The sequence below is a fragment of the Tinamus guttatus genome, unplaced genomic scaffold (assembly GCF_059628265.1).
Source record: "Tinamus guttatus ecotype Peru unplaced genomic scaffold, ASM5962826v1 Tinamus_guttatus_pri_ptg000197l, whole genome shotgun sequence".
Lineage (NCBI taxonomy): Eukaryota > Metazoa > Chordata > Aves > Tinamiformes > Tinamidae > Tinamus > Tinamus guttatus.
The window spans coordinates 5,075,969-5,097,059 of NW_028288731.1; the positions used below are offsets into that span (position 1 = coordinate 5,075,969).

General features: G+C 41.2%; 1 protein-coding gene across 1 annotated transcript; it reads left to right on the forward strand.

Annotated features, from left to right (window-relative positions):
* The first annotated feature begins 295 nt into the window (after positions 1-295).
* Positions 296-16,327, forward strand: CARF (calcium responsive transcription factor). The gene is made up of 13 exons (XM_088523763.1): positions 296-379; positions 1,434-1,554; positions 2,969-3,098; positions 3,751-3,835; positions 6,279-6,468; positions 7,580-7,700; positions 9,178-9,321; positions 9,754-9,987; positions 10,389-10,551; positions 11,358-11,433; positions 14,195-14,325; positions 15,296-15,650; positions 16,187-16,327. The coding sequence occupies exons 1-13, from the start codon at positions 377-379 to the stop codon at positions 16,303-16,305; spliced, it is 1,872 nt and encodes a 623-aa protein (XP_088379889.1). The 5' UTR covers positions 296-376; the 3' UTR covers positions 16,306-16,327.
* Positions 16,328-21,091: the final 4,764 nt, after the last annotated feature.

The following is a 21,091-nucleotide window of genomic DNA, read 5'->3' on the forward strand; positions in this document are numbered from 1 at the left end:
AGCAGAAATGTATTCATAATTTCAATGCGGAAATGGAAAACAAAAACCAGAACTGTTAGTGTTAGCTAGCAGTGCCTTGATTGGAAGGAAAGGAGCACCTTCTGAGAATAAAATGTAGCATGCTAGTTTTTTTAACCTTTTTTTAACTTTTTTTTTTTTCCAGAAATTACAATTTAGGATTGAAATGCATTCCACCTTTTTTCCTCTGTGAAAGCATCTAACCTGCATGGATTCCAGGGAGCCGTTTGGACAGAGAGACCCTCTTGCCGTCCGTGTCTCGGGCAGCGCTCCATGTGCGGCTGCATCTGCACGGCTGCTAAACCCGGAGGGCCGACCTCGCTCCGAGCCGCCCTCGCTGGGCGGGCCGAGCGCGCACATGGTGAGCGTGTCCCCAGCGGTGCACGTGTCCTCCCGAAGGGGGAAACTTTGGGGGCACTTCCTATGTGGTGCTGGTTTGTCATAACAGCTGTCTTGGACTTTGTAGCAGCAAGGTGGAACTTTTCAGTGGTTCAGGTCATGCTCTGGTGATTCTTCACCAGGTAGCCAAATCTTGAGTTCAGCCATTACTAATTTTATTAAAATAACAATATCATATGTTTTGTCATTATCAAACCAGGCTGTGATTGTGCAATGAGATCATGCACTTCTGCCACTGCCTTCTTTATAATCACTATATTGTTTTATAAGTCTTTTCTCTTTTTGGAATCATGGCACCACCATTAAGTTTATCTGTTAAGGCCCTCCCCTCCCCAAATTAATTTGCTCAAAACATTCTTTTGTAGTTCTTAACACTTACTTTATAAAAAGGTAACTCTTTTGCCCAGAGAGTTTGTTTGGCATGTGTTGTTGCACTGTTTTTGAAGATAGCTCACCCCTCTAAAGACTTGTCAACAAGTCTTTGATACTACAGAAGTGTTCGCCGTAAAGAGTGGTTATTATGTGTCTAAGAATGCTAGGCAAGTTTGTTGTTCGTTGTTTGTTTTAAAGTCCTGAAGCTTCTCTTCTTTCTGCTTTTGCATTAAGGGTGTCCATTAATGTCAGTTTCTTAGAAATAAAGAATAACATTTTTATATATTGTGATTAATTCTGCTCATCCATGAGTGTGATTACAGTGAATCCAATAGTGAATAGTTTTCAGGTCTTTTGATAGCTTTAATAATCATGTCCCAGCCTTCAAATAGGTGTATAATTCGGTGTAGGATCCTGCTAGGTTATCTCCTCTCTAGCGAGTTAGAATGCTATTTTAAAAGCTGTGAAGCATTTTTTTTTAAGTGTCAATAAATTATCTGTTTGCTTGTGTTATGTGAAAGCAAATAAGCTCAAAGGTCTTAGTTCCAACTAGAACTTGTTATAGTAATCAAAACCAGTCATGCTGTGTGCTAAACACCAGTTCGTTATAGTGCCATTCACCTTTATGTGTAATTGCTTTACAGATGATTGTTGCCAGCCATTCTGAACACGGACAGGTGCTGCATGTCATTCCTTCTGCCCAGCAAGGAACGGCCCAAGTGATTATTCCTCAAGGACCGCTTCTGGATGTATCCGGCACGCAGGGTGAGTTTAACCTGTGGGAATGGAGGATGTCTTGTGACTAAACATCCTGAATGATCTCTCTCTCAGAACTTTATTGTATGTAGGCTTAGTGAATTGTTAGTTAATTTTTTAAATTTCATAGTTAATTCTTTTCTTTTCCTGAATTTCCTTAAGATAATTACAAAAATATATGCTGAATTTGCCTTCCAAGTGTGAGTCTGCTGTCCTTTTTTTGGACAAAAATCTTTATGAACTAAGAATCATCACAGGATGCTTAAGGTTGGAAGGCGCCTCTAGAGGTCATCTAGTCCAACCCCCTGCACTTGCAGGGTCACCTAGAGCACGTGGCACAGGACTGCGTCCAAGCGGGTTTGAAGATCTCCAGAGAAGGAGACTCCACAGCCTCTCTGGACAGCCTGTTCCAGTGCTCTGGCACCCTCACAGTCAAGAAATCTATCCAGCCGGTCATTCCATCATAGAAAGCTATCAGGTTAGTCGAGCAAGATTTCCCCTTGGTGAGTCCATGCTGGCTACTCTTGAGCACCTTCTTGTCCTCGCTGTGCCTGGAGACAACGGCCAGTAGGAGCTGTTCCGTTGCTTTCCTGGGGATGGAGGTGAGGCTCACTGGCCCGTAGATGCCTGGGTCCTCCTTCTTGCCTTTTTTGAAGGCTGGCGTGACATTGGCTTTCTTGCAGTCCTCCGGCACCTCCCCCATTCTCCAGAATCTTTCAAAGATGATGGAGAGCGGCTTAGCTATGACATCTGCCCACTCATGCAGCACTCTGGGGTGCATCCCATCAGGGCCCAAAGGATTATTGTGTTTACTTTGTATGATGGATAAACTGGAATGTCAAGCACAAAGCTGCTTCTTGTCTTATTCATTATTAAAAGAGATATTTTTGTTAAATCACAAAACAGTATTTTCAGTTTTGAGATACTTATTTCACTTAAAGTGAAGTAGTTAATTCAAGTCATGCAGCAGAGGACTCTTTTTCTGGAAACTACTATCAGTAATTAATTTCTGGCTTCACAAAGGTTTATTATCTATGGAGAAAATCATTTCCCAGTGAAGAAAATGGACGATACCTTTTGTTTCATTGCCACTGTGTTAAGTGTATGGTGAGATGCACAGCTCCATACACAAAACTTAAGTTTTTCTCTAGAAAAGCAACATAGTGAAGTCTGAAAGATGTCTATTCATTTGCAGGCTTAGCTGGGTGGCTGAGTACTGCGTACTAGTTTACAACCTTATAAAGTTCGTATTCGTATTTTTGCTTAGACTTTATCAGTATTGATTCACAATTACTGAACTTCTTTGTAGTTTGTCATCCTAAATCCTAAAATTCCTTTTCCAACATGCAGCTTTTAATCATAGCTTGTTATTTCCTCATATTTATTCAGCTATTAACCAGGAGGATATTTTGTTTTTGCAAAGATTTTTCAGAAGAGAAGTGCAGTGACGGGAACTTGCAGACAGTAACGGTAGCTGCTGTAGGAGACACTACAAGCAGTTATATTCTACATCCACATGCATCTCTCTCTCTATCAAAAAGAAACATCACCAGGTAGGCTGAGGAGTTAAAAGGATTAAAAAGCATTTTGACTTCTGGTAGTACTGCCAGGTTTTCATGCAGTTTGTTTTTGCAACAGTTACTGCAAAACTAACAGAGAAGGTTTCCATGGAGATCATGGTTTGTTAGAATTAGGGAACGACGTGTAGTATCCAGTGTTTGCAGGGAGCATTTATGTGTGACAGAGCAATGGAAAGAGCAGTTAAAGAGCCTGAATTCCAGAGAAAGTTTTTTCTCTGGTTATATTTTGACTTGAGCAACAGGTCGGTATTTAAAGTAACACAGGGAAGTTACTGAAATTTCTCCAGGTAGGTGCTGGTATTGCCAAGAGTTGAAGATGAAGGCACTGCTTCAGTGAAGGAGCTGCAGGGAAAGCTGAAGCTTGAGGGGAGTAGAGTTTATTGTATCAATATATTAAAATTTATCATTGGTGTTTTAAATATTGATATTTACAGTGAAGTATTTGGGCAATAAAGTCGAATATGGGGAAAATCAAACCCAGGTTTTCAAGGCGAGTTGATACAATGTCTATAGCTTAGTCATATGCTGTAGAGGCGTACATAATATACTATTTTGATTATATTAGATTGAACTATTGCTCTCCTGGCTGTCTCTACAGATTTTTTTTTTTGTATGTATTTTTTAGGCTATTGGAGGATCCCTTTCCTATCCCTGTCCAGCCATTGCCCCCAGATACACCCCCATGGGCACGCTGTCTCAGGAACTGTGAGGTGGGCTGCAAACAGTTCTGACTTGGTGGTTTATTTCATCTAGATCATTGCACACTTTACAACTATAAAAATATTTCTTTAAATTTGCACATTGTCAAGCACGCTGATTCTATGAAAAAGCACATTTAGAACTAGCACATTTAGAAATATAAAATGCCATGGGAGCCTTTGTAATGCTAGAAATTGAATGCTCTTAATGCTGCAGCACTAGAAAAAGCTACTGATTCTCAGAAGCCTGCTAGCTTCTACAGAGCAAATTGCTGTTTTGTTGCACTACAGTTTCATTAATTAAAGAATAAAATTCCTTTACTATGACCTAAGTCTGCAGTGGTTCATATCACGTGTTCTTTAGAAGTTGAAAAACACTTGTTGGAGTCTAGTCTGGGACTTAGAAGAACTCCTTAATGTCAATGTTTAGTAAAACATTTATATTTTAGATACTCTCCCAGATTTGTTTTTTCTGTTGTGCCAGCATGGTTACCTGTAGCTTTTTCTTTTTCCTTTCTTATCAAAAGTTTTGTGGTACCAGCTACACATTTTCTTTGCTTTGTTCTGTTTTTTCGAGGTAACTAACACTTGCTTCAGGATTTTTGCACATATTTTCTTTTGTGAGGGAAGCTTTGTACTTGAAAAGGCTGCTACCCTTTTTCTGATTACCTACTGAAAACCTATAAAATGGCCACTTTCACTGTGAATCGTACAGGACCACCTTAAAGGGAGAACTTGCATGTTTGGTGCCTTTCTTCAACCCTATTGTGTTTTTTGACCCAAGCAGCACTTCCTTTTTCTTTGGATATTGTTAGATGTCCCTGTTTAAATTGACAGTTGTGTTCTGAGGATATAAAGATTTGTCTCTACTATTGAGCAGAGCTGTTGCCTATTGCATTTTTCCTCTTTTTTTTTAAAAAAAAAAACAAGGCAAAGCAAATTTTGTTTTGTTCTTGTTCACGCTGCAGAGACCACCGTACAAGGAGGAATGACTGGAACTCTGTCCCTTCTTGTGTGCTATCAACAAGATTTTGCAGAGCACCTCTCAGTTTCACAGGGCAAATGCACCGGGCACTGCTAAGCTGCATGTACAGTTTTGTAGGCACAGACTAGAGATAATGGAATTGGAAGTGCCGTTTGTCTTTAAGGGAGTCTATGTGTGTATTGGGGAATGTTTTATTATTGGTACCAGGATAGAATAGCCTGATCAGAACTGGGAGATCTCGCAATTAAAGAAAATGCTTTGCCTTCAGCTTGAACGTGCTTGGTGTGGGTAGATGTAGCTACCCACAATTCTGCTTTTTTTTCAGTCACTTTCCAGACTAGAATCAAGCTTAAACACCAGAGGTCTGCATGGATTTCGCAGCAGATGCCAGCACTTGAAGCCATGGCACAGACTGTCTGCGTGTTGCCCACTCTATCTAATGGGAAGCTGACTACATTTTAGACCAGAACTGAACACCAGAGAGCAATGACTCTCTTGGTAGTTGGGCACCATCAAACATGGAACAGTAAAAGCTACTGCTGTTCAAAATCAGCGCTAAGCACTGTAGCTGGTGTTGATTTCCTAGCTACCTTGAACTGTACTGCTGATATTTGCAGTGTCTGAACAGTATAATGCCTCTTGCATGCTGCTGCTGTTACTTCACTCGAGCAAAACCACAGTCTTGATGTATGTATTTTAGTGTCAGCTTTTGTATCCTTTTGTTGAGGTGAGGGTAGGGGAGAGAAAATGAATTCCTTCATTTTTGGCTTCAAGTAAAGCTGAGTCAGAAGGTTAGGCTTAGTGGCACTCCATCAGAAGGTTAGGCTTAGCTGCTGCGTAAGCAGCTGAGGTGCCAAGCTGACTGCTGCAGCTCGTCCATGACTATGGTTTTGGGTTTGTGCTGGCAGCAACCCCCTGTCCCTGCTACGTGTTCTCTGCTGGCTTTTGTTCTTGCCAGCCATAGACACTGTGTCTGTTCCAAGTGACTAAGAGGTGGGTACTGTTGGTGTGAGCAGCAGTCTTCACCCCAAATCAGATGTTGGGGGTGTAGATTGAAGCAGATACACTCCTAGCACTTATGGTCTCTGTGGAAATCAGGTGAATATGTTCACTTAGGATGACTGGGTCCCAAGTGACTGCAGTTGAAGTATGTGCAGGAGAAACAACAGGAGTGGAGGTATGTCACATAAAAAACAGTGTTTGCAGTAGCTGTGTAACCTTTTTGGGGGTTCTTGGAGTCCTTAGGGTCTTGGAGGACTGACAGATTCCTGACCTCCCTGGAGACTGCTGTAATATTAGATGCTGTGGTAAGGAGGAGATCGTGAGGAGTCAAAAAAGACGACAACTCCACCCCCAAATCTGGGACTGCTTCCTTGCTTTCCAGAGTCCCAGCCTGCTTTCATTTTCTTGGGTATCAGACGGCAGTCAGCTGGATGAATAATCCTATTATTTCACCTCTTTTCTATGCAGAAAATTGGGGACTCGTACCGTGGCTATTGTGTGAGTGAGGCAGAGTTAGAGAGTGTCCTAACACTACACAAGCAGCAAACGCAGAGCGTGTGGGGGACACGCCAGTCCCCAAGCCCAGCCAAACCTGCCACGCGGTTGATGTGGAAGTCCCAGTATGTCCCATATGACGGGATCCCATTTGTCAATGCAGGTAACCAACTTCTTTTAATAACTACTTTCAAATTGCAACATCAGTTGCCAAACAGCTGTAAAAAGATCATCGTGTTTTTTCATAGTGGTGATAATGTTAAGTCTTCTACAGTCATAGCACATAGAATTTTTTTTCAGTTTAAAAAGAAGCCTAAATGACTATCCATTCATCATACCTAATCTGCTTTTAAATTTCCCATTTCTCTATTTGGGTTTGTTTCTTTTTTTTATATTGCACTCTCATGCAATAAGTTATTGACTGTTTGCTGGGAACACAATATTGCCGTTGTGATTCTTTAACAGTCTTTGAGTGTGTATTTTGAGGTAAAGGCACCTCACTGCTAGTATACTGATTGTAGGTAAAAGACGACAAAGAAAACTAAGCATGACAGAGGAAAAAAATAGAAGTTCTCTTAACAACAAACACTTCCAGGCCATGCCTGTAAATTCTTTTTCATCAGAAATCCGACTGGAAGAAACCTCTTATTTGAGTGATGTTTAGAGCTACATGTTTTTTATTTAAGCCCATCTGTTTCTGTTGGAGTATGCCACTCCAAAGAGGTATTACTTAATAGATACAATAAGTCATATTGCAGACCTTAATGACAAATGAGAATTCACAGCACAGTGTTGTCTAAAGCGTTGATCTAAGATAGGATGGTGGACATGCCTAAGCTTTGATTTCAGCTGTGCGTTTTCTAGGTTATTTGGTAAATTCTGCTTCTCTTTCTTACTTTGAAGCACTGTGCTCCACTGGTGCCTCACAAGGCTGCTTATTATGTGAAGTATTGGTGGTCATGGAGACAGAAGCCTGTTTTGCCTCTATATATCTTTCCTATCTTGTCTGTATGTCTTCCAAGAGTGTTGTGAAGCATAATTAGTTTGGGAAATGCTTTGAAAATGCTTTGTGATCCTTAGCTGCTATGCGAGAAGCATTTGTACTGTATTGAAATGCTTCTGCACTTAGTGTTCTGCCTTCTTACAAGTCTGATGTTAAATAGAAATAAACGTCTGAGAGCTCTCATCATTTCTTTAGTTACTGTTTTACTGTAGGGACTGGACATCAGTGGTTGCTTGAATATATGATCAAGTAGATTACTTTCTGCTCCCAGGAAGTAGAGCTATTGTAATGGAGTGCCAGTATGGACCAAGGAGGAAAGGTTTCCAGCCCAAAAAAGCTGGTGAGCAGGAATGCGCCTCTGGCCATCTGTACAAAGCCACTTGTCCAGCAAGGTAAGAACTGGTTATCAAGTTGGAAGAGCTACTCACTATCCCAAGAGAGCTTGTCTTCTGTGAGCCTCAACAGAGCACTGTATTGGGGTAAGGCTGAGCTGAGGTTGATGTTCATTTGGAGGGAGGGAGGCTGTGAAAGTGAAGGAGGATTACATTTGATAGGTTGCCTAGGTGCAAAAGTAACATCAGGATGTGAAGCACAAGTAAGAATCACTCTCGTTATTGAGGACGTCATACCATGGTGTACACCTGAGGAAAGGGGAGGGAATAGCATGAAAACAAGCTGTATTCTCGGAGTTGCTCTGTTCATCCTTTGGCTGTGTGGATATGACATATGTGAGCTGCAGCTAACAACAGGTTAGGAAACTAGGGTAGAGTGACAGATACACTGTAATGGCTCTGATAGCCTAAGTAACCTGTATATGCTCTAGCTTACAACAATCATTCCTGTCCTTTTGATTTGCAAATCTCAGGCATTTTCCATTTCCAGTGGATGTGCAAACTCCTGAATAGCAATTGAAGCATCTTTTGTGAGTTCTTAGTTGAGTTACGCGGATCCATTAACAGGTATCTGTGGATCTTTATTATACAGCTGCAGACCAAAGTCCAAAACCACTGAATGACTGGTGACCACAAATTTGGAATAGAGACTTTCTTAAAGCAAAAACTTCCATGTTCCCTCCAACACCAGCCTAGGATTGCGTTCCCAATTTTACGTTCCCCTCCTACTTGTAGAACTGGTAACTATGACTTCAGTGTCTTCAGTTATGGCCACGAATTAGGGGTTCGGATACCCAAGGAGAATCAACTAGGGCAGCACAGGCTGACAGCTCGAGTAATGAAAATCCAGCTGACGTGGGGCAACCATTTTAGTCCCAAAACTGTATCCTCTTATTTATTGGTTTTCTTTGGACTTTATTGCATTTATGTCAGTCAATCATGCAAAATTAGAAGAAGTCTTATTTGCAGAAGTTTTAGTTCTTCCTGTTCACCAGGGATTTTCTTCTTATCCAGCTCTAATGATTCTTCCTGTCCTTGAGCATCCTGTTGCAGCTTCCTGGGCTTCAGTGCCCCTGCTGCTCAGTTTGTACTGAGCTACAAGTGTATTTACTCGGACAGCTGCGATTAGACACAAGTGAATGTGCTCAACTCGGGCTTCAAGATGGGTGAACTTGCACAGCCTGGCTAGAATGGTGTTGTGCTTTGTGTACCCTGCTGAGAGACAGAGGGTTGTTAAGGCACATCACTACTCTGACATGGACTGGAACAGAAGTTCAGAGTCTGTGTGCATCTCTGTTGATGAACACTTAGCAATTCCTCAGTTCTATTAGAGGCTCTCCACCCCTGCATGATGTTGCTTGAACTTTTTCTGTAATATCTGCTGTGGAGTAAATGGGATTTTTTTTCCTTCCCCTGAGGGTGAAGTGTAACAAAGCAGAATTTTTCTTTTTCTTTGTTAATCTCAACCACTTGGAAGGATCTATATTAAGAAGGTTCAAAAGTTTCCAGAGTATAAAGTTTCCACTGACCCTAAAATTGACAAGAAAATCATAAGAATGGAGCAGGAGAAAGCATTCAACATGTTGAAGAAGAACTTGATAGATGCTGGAGGTGTCCTCAGGTGAAACTTCGACTTTTTTTTTTTTTTATCTTGACAAATGAAGCAAAAAGAAATAATTTGCTTGTGTGGCTTTTTTTTCTTTTAATCGTGTTATTAAGGTTCTTGCTAAATAATTAAAAAAGAAAAATGCCACTAAGAATTATGGGTCTGCATTATTTAGTTTGGTAAATGTTATATGCCAAACTAAAACTTGAGCAGATGTTACCGTGCAGGGAATAGCTGTGTTATTTGGGCATTTAATACCTTTTATTTAGCACTGCAAAAATTTGAGAGAGCCCTGAATACACAAGGGCTCTCATCTTACAGCTCAGAAGCAGTAAAAGCTTAAGGAAAAACTCAGTCATTTGTCATTCATTGTCAGACTTTCCCAAAGAGATTCTTTTTGTTAACTTTTCTCGAGAATAGTTCACAGAAATTCTCTTCTCTTGCCAGGTGGTATGTGCAGTTACCCACTCAGCAAGCCCACCAGTATCATGAAATGGAAACTTCGTGCCTTCCTCCTTCACCTTCCCATTTTCCTATGCCTTCTCCAGAGGAAGAGGAAGAAGTTATTAGAGAGGAGAACTGTGCGTTGCCTTCTCGGCTTCATCCCCAAGTAGCAGACAAGATCCGAGAGCTGGTGTCACAGGGAGTGGAACAGGTCTATGCAGTGAGGAAGCAACTAAGGTACAGCACTACCTGGCTGGATAGTCACACCTTTCTCAGCCTGTGCTGCTATATCCTCTTTTACATTTGATTAAATGGCTTGCAACTTGCTTGCTGCATGGCGTGCTGAATGCTTTTCTCATGTGTCATTAGAATCTATTTTTTCACATTTTTTTTGTTTGTTTGTTTTATTATAGGTAGTTATTAAGAGCTTCTGTCTTCCTCAGTTAGTTGTATAAATAGGGTGTTTTAATTTAAGACTGTAGATCAGATGCATGCTGAACTGGATGAGAAAATGATCCGACTTGTCCTTATCTGTCTGTGCAGAAAGGGGAGGGAAATAACATACAGCAGAGGGAAATATCCCAAAAGATTGTAAATATTCTAATTTTTAAAATCTTACTTCCTTTAACACATGACAGGAAGTATGTGGAGAGAGAATTATTCAAGCCCGATGAAGTGCCAGAGAGGCATAACCTGTCTTTCTTCCCCACTGTGAATGACATCAAGAACCACATTCATGAAGTGCAGAAGTCCCTGAGGAATGGAGAGATGGAGTATGACTCGGAAAGCATACCGGCAACGGTACATTTGGCCTTAGTGTTTCTTTCTGATTTTTGGATTAAATGCTGCAAGTCTTACTTAATTTTTACTGTCTAGCCATATTTCAGTCAAAACTGTCACCGAGTTTATATTCACAGAAGCACAATTTTCAGTGCAATCTCTGGCTCAAACAAATTGGATTATATCTGAATAAAACCTTTTGGCCTTGTTCAGGATTTATCTCATTAGCATTAGATTGCTTTTAGTTGCTTGACATGTTATGCAAGAGTAGCACTTACATGAAGGCTGCCAGAACTTGAAGGCATGTGGCATGGAAAAATGGCCATCCCTCAAAAATTTTTTGAGCAACTTTACTATGTACTATGTTTTGGAGAAGTTAGTACTTCTGCCTTCCCATATCTGGAAAAATGGGGATGAAATGTGTCAGGTGCAGTGTAAGTGGGACTTTTACAGCATTTTGAATATGTAAGTACCATCAGCCACCTATTTGAGGCAAGTTATGTGTTAATTAGTCAAATGGTTTGAGTGTCTATTTTTCATTTTAAAATCCATCCAGGAAAGGTTTAGCCTTCCTGTTGCAGCACATGTTAGGAATCAGTTACAAAGTTTAAGTTTTCAGAGCCTCTTTGGGGGAATAGGTGGTAGGAGTTGTTTGGTTTTTTGTTTTAGTAAACCAAAAATGTCCAAAATATGTAGTTTTTAGTAACTGTAGTTTTAGACATTAACTTTCACTGCCTGTATTCGTGTGGGTGCTGCTGAGCCTGTCTTCCTGTAAGCAGACGATCTTGCACCATTTCTTACAAGAACTGAGATCTCTTTCCTTTCAGCTGCAGTGGACCACTGACAGTGGGAATGTTCTCACAGAAACAGTTACTGTTACACTTGCCTCACCACCTTCAGATGGTAGGACTATATTAACAACTTAGCTATCTCCAAATATGATTTTTTGTTGTTATTACTTTTGTCACAGCAGTTCAATCTCCTTCCAGAAAGGTTACGATCGTGACCTTCCGTCTCCTGAATTTAAGAAGGATGACTTGCGTTTGTGTTCTGGGGCAGAGGGGAGCATTTGTGTTTGTCTGTGTGTGTTTTTTATCATTTGGTTGTGTGTGTTGAGGGAAGAAAAAATACCTCTTGGTATGGTTGATAAAGAGCCAGATCTGCAGTTTTTACTCCTATTTAGCATTCCAAAGCATCTGAAGATTTTCACAGACTCACAGAATGGTTGAGTTTGGAAGGGACCTCTAGAGATCATCTAGTCCAACTCCTCTGCATAAGCAGGGACACGCAGAGCATGTGGCACAGGGTCACATCCAGGCGGGTTTTGAAGATCTTCAGAGAAGGAGACTCCACAACCTCTCTGGCCAGCCTGTTCCAGGGCTCTGGCACCCTCACAGTAAAGTTCTTCCTCACATGGAGATGGAAATTCCTGTGTTTCAGCTTGTACCCATTACTCCTTGTCCTGTTACTGGCCACCACCGAGAAGAGTTTGGCCCCATCCTCCCTACATTCTCTCCTCAGGTATTTGTACATGTTGATCAGATCTTCTCTCAGCCTTCTCTTCTTGAGGCTGAACAGGCCCTGCTCGCTCAGTCTTTCCTCATCTGACAGATGCTCCAATCCCTTAATCATCTTCATTGCTCTACGTTGGACTCTCTCTAGAAGCTCCACGTCCCTCTTGTCCTGGGGAGCCCAGAACTGCCCACAATGCTCCAGGTGCGGTGTTACCAGAGCTGAGCAGAGGGGCAGGATCCCCTCCCTCGCCCGCTGCCAACGCTCCTCCTGCTGCAGCCAGGAGCCCATGGGCCTTCCTGGCCACGAGGGCACGTTGCTGCCTCATGGGGAACTTGGTGTCAACCAGGACTCCCAAATCCCTCTCTGCGGAGCTGCTTTCCAGCAGGTCAACTCCTAATCTGTCCTGGTGCCTGGGGTTATTCCTCCTCAGGTGCAGGACCCTGCACTTGTCCTTGTTGAACCTCACAAAGTTCCTCTCTGCCCAGCTCTCAAACTTGTCAAGTTGCCTCTGGAAGGCAGCGCAACCCTCGGGAGTGTCGGCCACTCCTCCCAGTTTGATATCGTCTGCAAACTTGCTCAGGGTGCCCTCATCCAAGTCACCGATGAACAATTGAACAGCATCAGGCCCAGGACTGAGCCCTGGGTTACACCACTGGCCACAGGCCTCCAACCAGACTCAGCTCCATTTATCACGACCCTCTGGGCTCTTCCATCCAGCCACTTCTCAAATCCACTTCACTGTCCACTTGTCCAAGCCACACTTCTGGAGCTTTCCTATGAGGATGTTATGGGAGACTGTGTCGAGAGCCTTGCTGAAATCAAGGTAGACAACAGCCATGGCTCTCCCATTGTCCATCCAGCCAGTCACCTCATTGTAGAAGGTTATCAGGTTGGTCAAACCTTGGTGAACCCATGCTGACTACTTCTGATCACCTTCTTTTCCTTGACATGCCTAGAGATGGTCTCCAGGATGAGCTGCTCCATCACCTTTCCAGGGATAGAGGTGAGGCTGACCAGCCTGTAGTTTCCCAGGTTCTCCCTCTTGCTTTTTTTGAAGACTGCAGTGACATTGGTTTCTTCCAGTCCTCTGGCACCTCTCCCACTCTCCATGACCTCTTGAAGATGATGGAGAGCGACGGAACAACCTCCGCCAATTCCCTCAGCACTCCTGGGTGCATCCGCTCCATGCCCATAGAATTATGGGTGTTCAGTTTGCCTAAATAATTCCTAACCCAATCCTCCTCAACCAGCGGAAACTCTTCCTCTCTCCTGGTTCTCTCTCTTATATCTGGGCTCTGTAGTTCATGGGAACTAGCCTTGGCAGGGTATTCCATATGCACAGAGCATGTTCTTTTGCAGTTACAGCAGTGAAACTGCAAAATAGGAGACTGAGTGATGTTTATTTTTATAAATTTGTGAGGATTTGTATAAATACAATCTTATCCAAAATATTTTGGGTGTGGTCTCAAACTAGAAATGAAGTCATCCCATGGAAAATTTTCTTGCAGAAATTACTACCAGTGAATCATGGTTTCCCTAAGTTTTGGGGAAACTAAGCCAATCATTCTTGCATTAAACAAGGATTTTGAGAATATGTTGTAGTCTGTAGGATGAAACGCTTCCAGATAAATCGACTTTCTTTAAAATTGCATTTGGTGTGAGGTAATACAAAAGTCATCCTAATTCCACTACAACACTTGGAAGGCACTTGGGAGACTTGGAGGATTTCCTGTGCAGAATTTTATTTTGGGAGGAAATCCCTACTTTTGATGTTTATCTATTATTGAGGCTTTGCTGAAGATGTAATGGTGGCCCAATGGTTTGATTGCTGCTTTGATAGAGAGGTTTTTGCTTTTACATGGTAGCTAGAAAAGCACAGAGCAGGGATCGATTACTTTGAACTCCGGATCAGAGTTACTGGTGCTTCTTTTTACATTCTGAACATACATAAGCCATCTTTATGCAATGTATTTTCCTAACGCCCAGCTCTTTTTCTATGCATTTCTGGAGAAAAAAAGAATGGCAGATACATGTATGTGTTTTTTATGAATGGGGGTGTATGAACGGGCTTCTTGGATTCACCAAGAAATTTTTTAAACAAGAAGAGAAATCTGTTGTAACTGTCTGCTCACTCCCTGTATCACTCTAGGGAGTCCACCGATGGAGCCAGTCATCACCAAAGCAGAATCCAACCATAGCAAGGAGTCCTTGCTACCAGAAACAGCTCAGCTGTTGTCCTCATTCTCTTCATTTCAGCCCAAGATATTTGCCCAACTTCAGGTACAGTCAAGTCATCTCAGACTTTTCTCACTTTTACAGAGTATCAGATGTTCTGCACTGAGAATACTAAAGGTGAGATGAGAACAAGTTTTCTCTCACCAAACTATCCCAAACTGTGGCTGAGGGAATGTGTGTTTTGAAACAGATGTTAGGTCCTACTCTGGCCTTTTACTGCACATCATATTTAGCATCTGGTTGTAGAACAAGGGATCCCACAGATCCCACTGCCATCCTTCGGCACTTTGGGATTTGAGTCTCTTGTGAAGGCAGACCTAAGCAGATGAAGGTAGTGAAGTTATGCCTCTAGCCAAGCACCTTTTTCTCCAGCAAATCCAGCCATTTCACGATGGACTTGCTGCAAAACTGCTGGGTAGTAAATTGATCTTTCATTTTATTTCTTCAAAATCTTCTTCCAGCCTCTTAAGAAAATCTGCTAAAATTCTAAAACAGCTCCCAATCCAGATCTTTAAAACTTCTAGTTTGAAATGCTGAAGAAAGGCATCAGCACATCATGCCAATAGTACTTCTAAAGATCATCTCCCTTCAAGCTTGTCTCTTGCAGCCTTCTTCACTAACTTGGAAAACTGCCTTCCTATTTCCTGGTCTCTTCCCTAGGAATGCAGCTCGCAGTAGGATATGGTTCTACTTGCTCTTGCCCTTCTTTCAGAGGACAGTCTGGCCCCGGCCCACTCTCTTTTTAAAGCTGTATGGTGTCCAGTGCCTGTCCCTCTGGGGAAACAAGTCACGCTTGGAAACAGAGTGTCAATCCCAAACTAGAGTGTTATGGTCATTTAGATGCTACTGGACACCCTTGTCCTATATTTTTTCTCACACAACCCTGGCCCAAGGAAGGCTGTCTGTCTGAATGAGACGATGTATAGCAAGTCAGAGGCAAAATTTGTAGTGTTAAACACAAATTCCTTCTGCTGTAAATAATAATATTTTAATACATCTGCCTTCTCTTTCACAGGGATTACAGCTGCAGTCAACATGTACCTCCACAAATGGATCAACAGCCCCGATAGCTGTAAATAACCATTCCCCTCCCAGCTCTGCAAGTCTCTTGGATCCCATAGGGAGTGCAATAACCAACCAAGTTAGTCAGGAGCAGAGCTTGCAAATGAGTGCTGGTCTAACACAGCGTAGCACTGCAGGCTCTGCCTTGGGGCATCCCCCTGGCTCCGAGCACAGTCTGGTTACCACAGGCCAGCTAGTAGCAGCTAGAGGGGTAGGTGACCCCCCAGGCCTGGAAGGAGGCGTCCATCAGATTCTCCTGGGACATGCACAGACTGTTCCGGTACGGATCATGGACAGCCATCCACGTGGTAGGTTGGAGCCTTCCTGAACATATGGAGTTTTGTTCCTATCTGTTCTCTTACACAAATGGCACTTCGAGAATAAGGTGTTTCATTATTTTGTGGAGCCATTGAGAAATGGCCATGCCAATTATGACTAAAGTATAAATCATTCATTAAATTAACATGATTTAATGGGAACCTTTCAGCCATAGCACCTTCTTAAAAAAAAAAAAAAATGGTGGATTTATTTTTCTAAGGGGAAAAGGAAAAATATTTTGGAGGAAGTAATTTTATAGTTTTAAGCTTATTTTTGAGGACAGAAGCCTTTAAATATTCTTACTTGCGAAGGCATTTACTGCAGCAAATTCGCTTCAGCTTGCAGCGTCTTATAACACAAAAAATGACACAGCTGACTGTCAAACTACCCAGCAATTAGCTTCACAAATGCCTTGCCTTTTGGTTTTAATTCTACAGCTATTATTTTTATTTTAAGTGCCTGCAGATATTGAGGCTGAGGTGTTATAACTAGAGTTTGAACTTTAATGTTTTCTTTTGCTTTTAAGCTGAAGAAAATCCAGAGGGTATTATCTGTGTGAGCCGTGTTAAACAAGAACCCACAGAAAAAGTCTCGTCTGTGGAGACAGATAAAATCAGAGTCCAGCAGAGTTCATCACCTATTTGAATGCAAAATGCTGTAAGGATTTTTCAAATCAAAGGATTCAAAACATCTTGGAAAGAAAGATAGATGCTCTCCAAGTTGTGTCAATCTTTTAAAATGAAACTGCCATTCAGACTAGGTATGTTTTACACAAGTTCTCATGGACAGCTGCTTTGCTTTACAGCTGAGATAGTTCATTGCCAATTCCAGTCATTCACTTCCCATCTGGAATTCCACCTCTCTCTTCTATTTCAAGTTTTGAGTAGTTTGGATGGTATCCAGATGGCCCATTTTGGTGAGTGTTTGTGAAGGTCTTCCACAATTAGTGGAATTCTTTAATTTTAGAGTGTGGATCAAAATACTGATTTTTGCTTGTCTCCTTGAGACCCTCAACTGTTATGGTGCTCTAGAGACCATAAAGTCTGCCAGCTCTGAGACCACAGAATCCAGCAACAAAGGGCTTCAACACAGCAATAGTTCTGTGCCCAAGTGAAGGTCCCAGATGCTACATTTCAAATGTGATACGGGAAGAAGAAAATGCAACTTTGACCTGATCATGATGATAATGGTGTGAAGATCAAGGAAAGGAGAAAGGTGAGGTTGCCAGGTGAAAGTAAGGTTGAATGATGAAGAGAAGCATGTGAATTGTAACAGTGAATGTTTTCAACTTTGACATCTTTGAATTTATGCTCTGTCTTTATAATGAGGTCATTTGCTGCTAGCAGCCTTTGTTCACATCTAAAAGCAGAAGTTCTGTCTGCTGAAAAATGATTGATGCTGCAGTTTCAACTCATCATCTTTTTGCTTTATGTGCTTACACTATAAACTCGGGTACAGTTTAATCTGCTGTTCATCATGTGGGTCTTACTGATGCATTACAGGCTAAGATAGGCCCAGGAAGACAAAGCAAGTGCTGCCATTATAATATTCAGGAAACAAACTCTTCTATTTTAACAGTAGCAATTTTGGACTAATGTGGTCTGTATTTCTTAAAACAGTTGATGGGTGTCTTTTAAAAGCTGAATATGATCAAGGAATGTCTTTCAGCAACATTTAAAGCAAAGCCCTAAGTGGCATGAACAGAGTTACACAATTTGTGACACACACATTCCTTTAGTTCTGCCTACAAATACTTAAATCCATTTAGAGCAGTAAATGAAACTCACCCCAACATAGATACCAAGTTTAACGATGCCTGATTTGCTTCATATGTTGAATTTTTAAAGCAGTATGCAGTCTGTGTACAGCAATACTAACAGTTCGAGTATGAGATTGTATTCTTGTACAACATACAGGAAAAAAAATCTAATTTTATGACCAAATTCTCAAGAAATATATCTGAGGAATTCTATTTTTCACACTAAAAGAGGAAAAAGCTCTTAGAATGATGTAGAGGACAAAGGAATACTACTTGAATATAAGGATTAACATTTTTTAAATCATTAGTTTTGTTAGCATGTATTCAAGGCATTCACAAATATAACTTAGCTACTGAACATCTAAAATTATTTTTAATGTCCTTGCTTCCATGTTTTTTTAAGCTAAAGCTTCCTAAAGTCTCCCTTTGGACTTGGGTTCCCAAAACTTCTTTATGTAGCATCTGTTAGGTAGGTGCTATATTTTAGTCTTACCTTAACATATATTAACTTCTGTGAGGTTAAAGAATGCTGTTAATGTTGCTCATTTAAAGCTACTGTTTGTGGGTTAGCTTAAATTGGAACTTTCCAATAGGATAATGCTTTTATTAAATAAGAGTATTCTATCATGCCAGTGCATAGAGAATCTTCAGTTCTTTGGAGTCTCATACTTTGTTTGTACACTGACCTCTTTCGTGGTGTGCCATACTCATTTCTGAGTGGGTAGATCCCATGACGATTACCCTTTTATTCTGTTTTGTTTTGTTTTCTGTTAAATTGTGAATGTTTGTCCAGAATGGGTGTTCTTTCCTGCTGCAATCATACTTACAGAATACATAGCCAACAGTTACCTTTTTCTTTTCAAATTCAGTAATAATATGCTAAAAAATGGGTTCTTCCCACTCTACTGTATTCAGTGATTTCATCATTTTTTCCCCTTAGGTTTAAAACTAATGTATAACAAGGTGTATCTCCTGTCTCATTATTACTCATTTTTGAGATTTGCCTCTCACTTTTTGAGAATGCTTATTCTCGAAAGAACTGACGACAGCTAAAGGTTACTGGTGATGTGTTATCTCGGTTCTGGTTTCCTTCAGAAAAGGTCACAAATTTGTGACTTGGGAAAATTAAGGAAAGATAAGTTGTCTTTCTACCAGTTCTTGCTTAGTTTCCCTCATTGATAGATCTATTCTTGAGCAATTGCTGTTTTTCTCATCAAGAGCTACAGTCTAATCTTGTGCTGAATGATATTTCTCAAGAAACTTGTATTTTTGGTTTTTGCTTGCAGCTGAAAAAATATGTTTTTGGTCCATTTTAAACAGCAAGCTATGAAGTATTTTGTAATTTAGCCCGATTTGCGTGGTAACCTGAAAACAATAGAAAAAAAAATTTGGAAGAGATTTAAAGAAGCAGTAATTAATTAAGAATAAATTATTAATTCTTGAAAATGGGGATAAGAGCTGTAGTTCTGTTCATAGAGAATTTCTTCAGCCAGTACTCACATTTTGGTTTCCAGATACATTCATTTTCAAAGAATTCCAGTTCTTTATCTTCCAAATGTGTACTCCAGTTTATCATTGTGTTATCTTTTAATTTAACATAACCTTTCCTCTTTAAAAAGCACATTTAAATTAGTTTTGTGTGTGTTGCTGATGGGGGGCAGAAACTCGTGCCCAGTCTCTATATTCACATCAGCATTTTAGTTCACTAATATCCACTTAGTTTACAGAAAAAAAATCTCTAGTATGTATACATAAAAACCTCACAAGTAAACAATATAACTTTTGATGCACTTAAACATGTTTGAGTAGAATATTCGAGACTGATTTTTTTTTTTGTGAGAAAGCTGTATTGTTTGGTACAAAGAACTCAGATATGACTTTGGCCTGGAATTGTAGATGTTTTTCTCATGTTTCCTTCTTTTTCTTGCGATTGTTCACGTGTTCATTTTGCAAACCTAGAAATCGTGCACTTCTCCAGCACTGTAAATGAGGAACTTGTTCTCCAGTCTTTTCCCATTGATCATTATCCATAGTGGTGGATGGCATCCCAAGAAGGGCTCTGTTTATGTATGTACCTGCAAAATAACATTTTGCTAAAAGGCAAGGAAGTTATGAAAAAACATCTGTCGAGTTTATAAAAAGACATATGTCCATAGCACTCATTCAAGGCTGGCAGTTTCTTAGATAGAAAACAGTAATGTCAGTGGGTCCTTTAATGCTGTTCAAGAACCCAAACTTGGTCATGTGGTATGAAAATTGCTGCAGCTTGTACGAAGTCTTAAGACACAAATGTGTGCATATTTGTATGTGTATATATATTTATATATTAATTTAATGTGTAATATTTCTATTCAAATGTAAATTACTTTTTTTAAAAGAAAAAAAGGTACAGTCTATGTTGTGGTTATGGGGGGCTCAAGGAGGAGAAATACAGGAGCCACTTGAGGGCAGCGGTTGCTGGGGAGGAGAGAGTGAGCACACAGCTCCATGTGGGAGAAGGTCCCAAGGCCATGTGAAAGTTGAGGGCCCTGGGGGAAGCCCAGAGGCTGCACTGTGGCCATGGAGGTCTAGAACGGGGTTGGGAGCCCATCACAAAGGCCTTATGCAGCTCCAGAATGTGTGGCAGTAGTGGGCTGGGCGAGTAGTGCACAGAGGGAATTGGCAGATATGGAAGAAAAGGAAAGCGCGACCTTCCCTCCAGACCAAGAGAGATGGCTGAGCTCTGGTGAGTACCAGACACAACTTGATGTCTGCCCATTCTTAGCTTTAATACAAAGAAGAAACTCCTCTAACACAGGAGCGTCTTTTCCTTTACATCTTACTGAGGAAAGTATGCTTTGTTTTTCTTTTCTCCTAACTGAATTAATCTGCCGCTCCCCTGCTCCCCATGGTTGCAGTTCTGCCCACCTCGGGCGTTCCCAGTATCCAGCGAAGCTTCTTCTTTCACACTTCCTAGAGCTTCCGCCCAAATCCCCTGGGCACTCAGGCACTCTCATCTCACTGTTTCACTGTGACACTGTTGGTAGCAGGTGATGAGTTTCCTCCACAAGTAAATACTGGTGAGGTTTACCTTGTGACAGTGTTGGTTTCATCTCCACAGAATCCTAAGGCTCTATGTTCATTTAATTTCCTTAAGCTTTGCTTTGTTTGTGGTTTAACCACACCTCCAGAAGGGGAGCTGGGTGAATAGCAGACACCCTGATTTCATGCACAGCAACTGAAGGGATTTGGGGAAAAAAAATGAGGAAAGGATAGCTTCTCCCTACTGTTAGTGCTTTGTATTGAGAAATGGGCCTCTCCTTTGCCACTTGAATTCCTGATTTTGCTTGTGAATAATAGCTTGCTGTTGATTGAAACTTATGATTTGTTCCCTGAAGCGTATTGAAGCAGATCTGTGCTCAAAAGTGTAGGTAGCAAGAATCTGTTGCAGTAAGGACAAAGTGTGCTGTAGCTGGGGATCGGGCTGTGAAATGATGCTGCTCTTCATGGATCTCTGTTAAGCAAATCCTCTTTGACCTGCCCTTTGCTGTTGAACAAGGCTCTCTATCACACTAGCAGTGATTATCTTCTCTCAGCAACAGCACACCTTGTTAATGAATGGAAGAAGCGCTGTGTAAAAGAGGCTGTGTGGTGTTTTCTCTGTAGGTCACAAGGTATCCAGCAGACCTATCC

Excerpts from the sequence above, each read along its gene's own strand:
- CARF (XM_088523763.1), top strand. Across the intron at positions 10,552-11,357 it reads CGGAAAGCATACCGGCAACG|CTGCAGTGGACCACTGACAG; the intron begins GTACATTTGGCC and ends CTTTCCTTTCAG. Across the intron at positions 15,651-16,186 it reads CATGGACAGCCATCCACGTG|CTGAAGAAAATCCAGAGGGT; the intron begins GTAGGTTGGAGC and ends TTTGCTTTTAAG.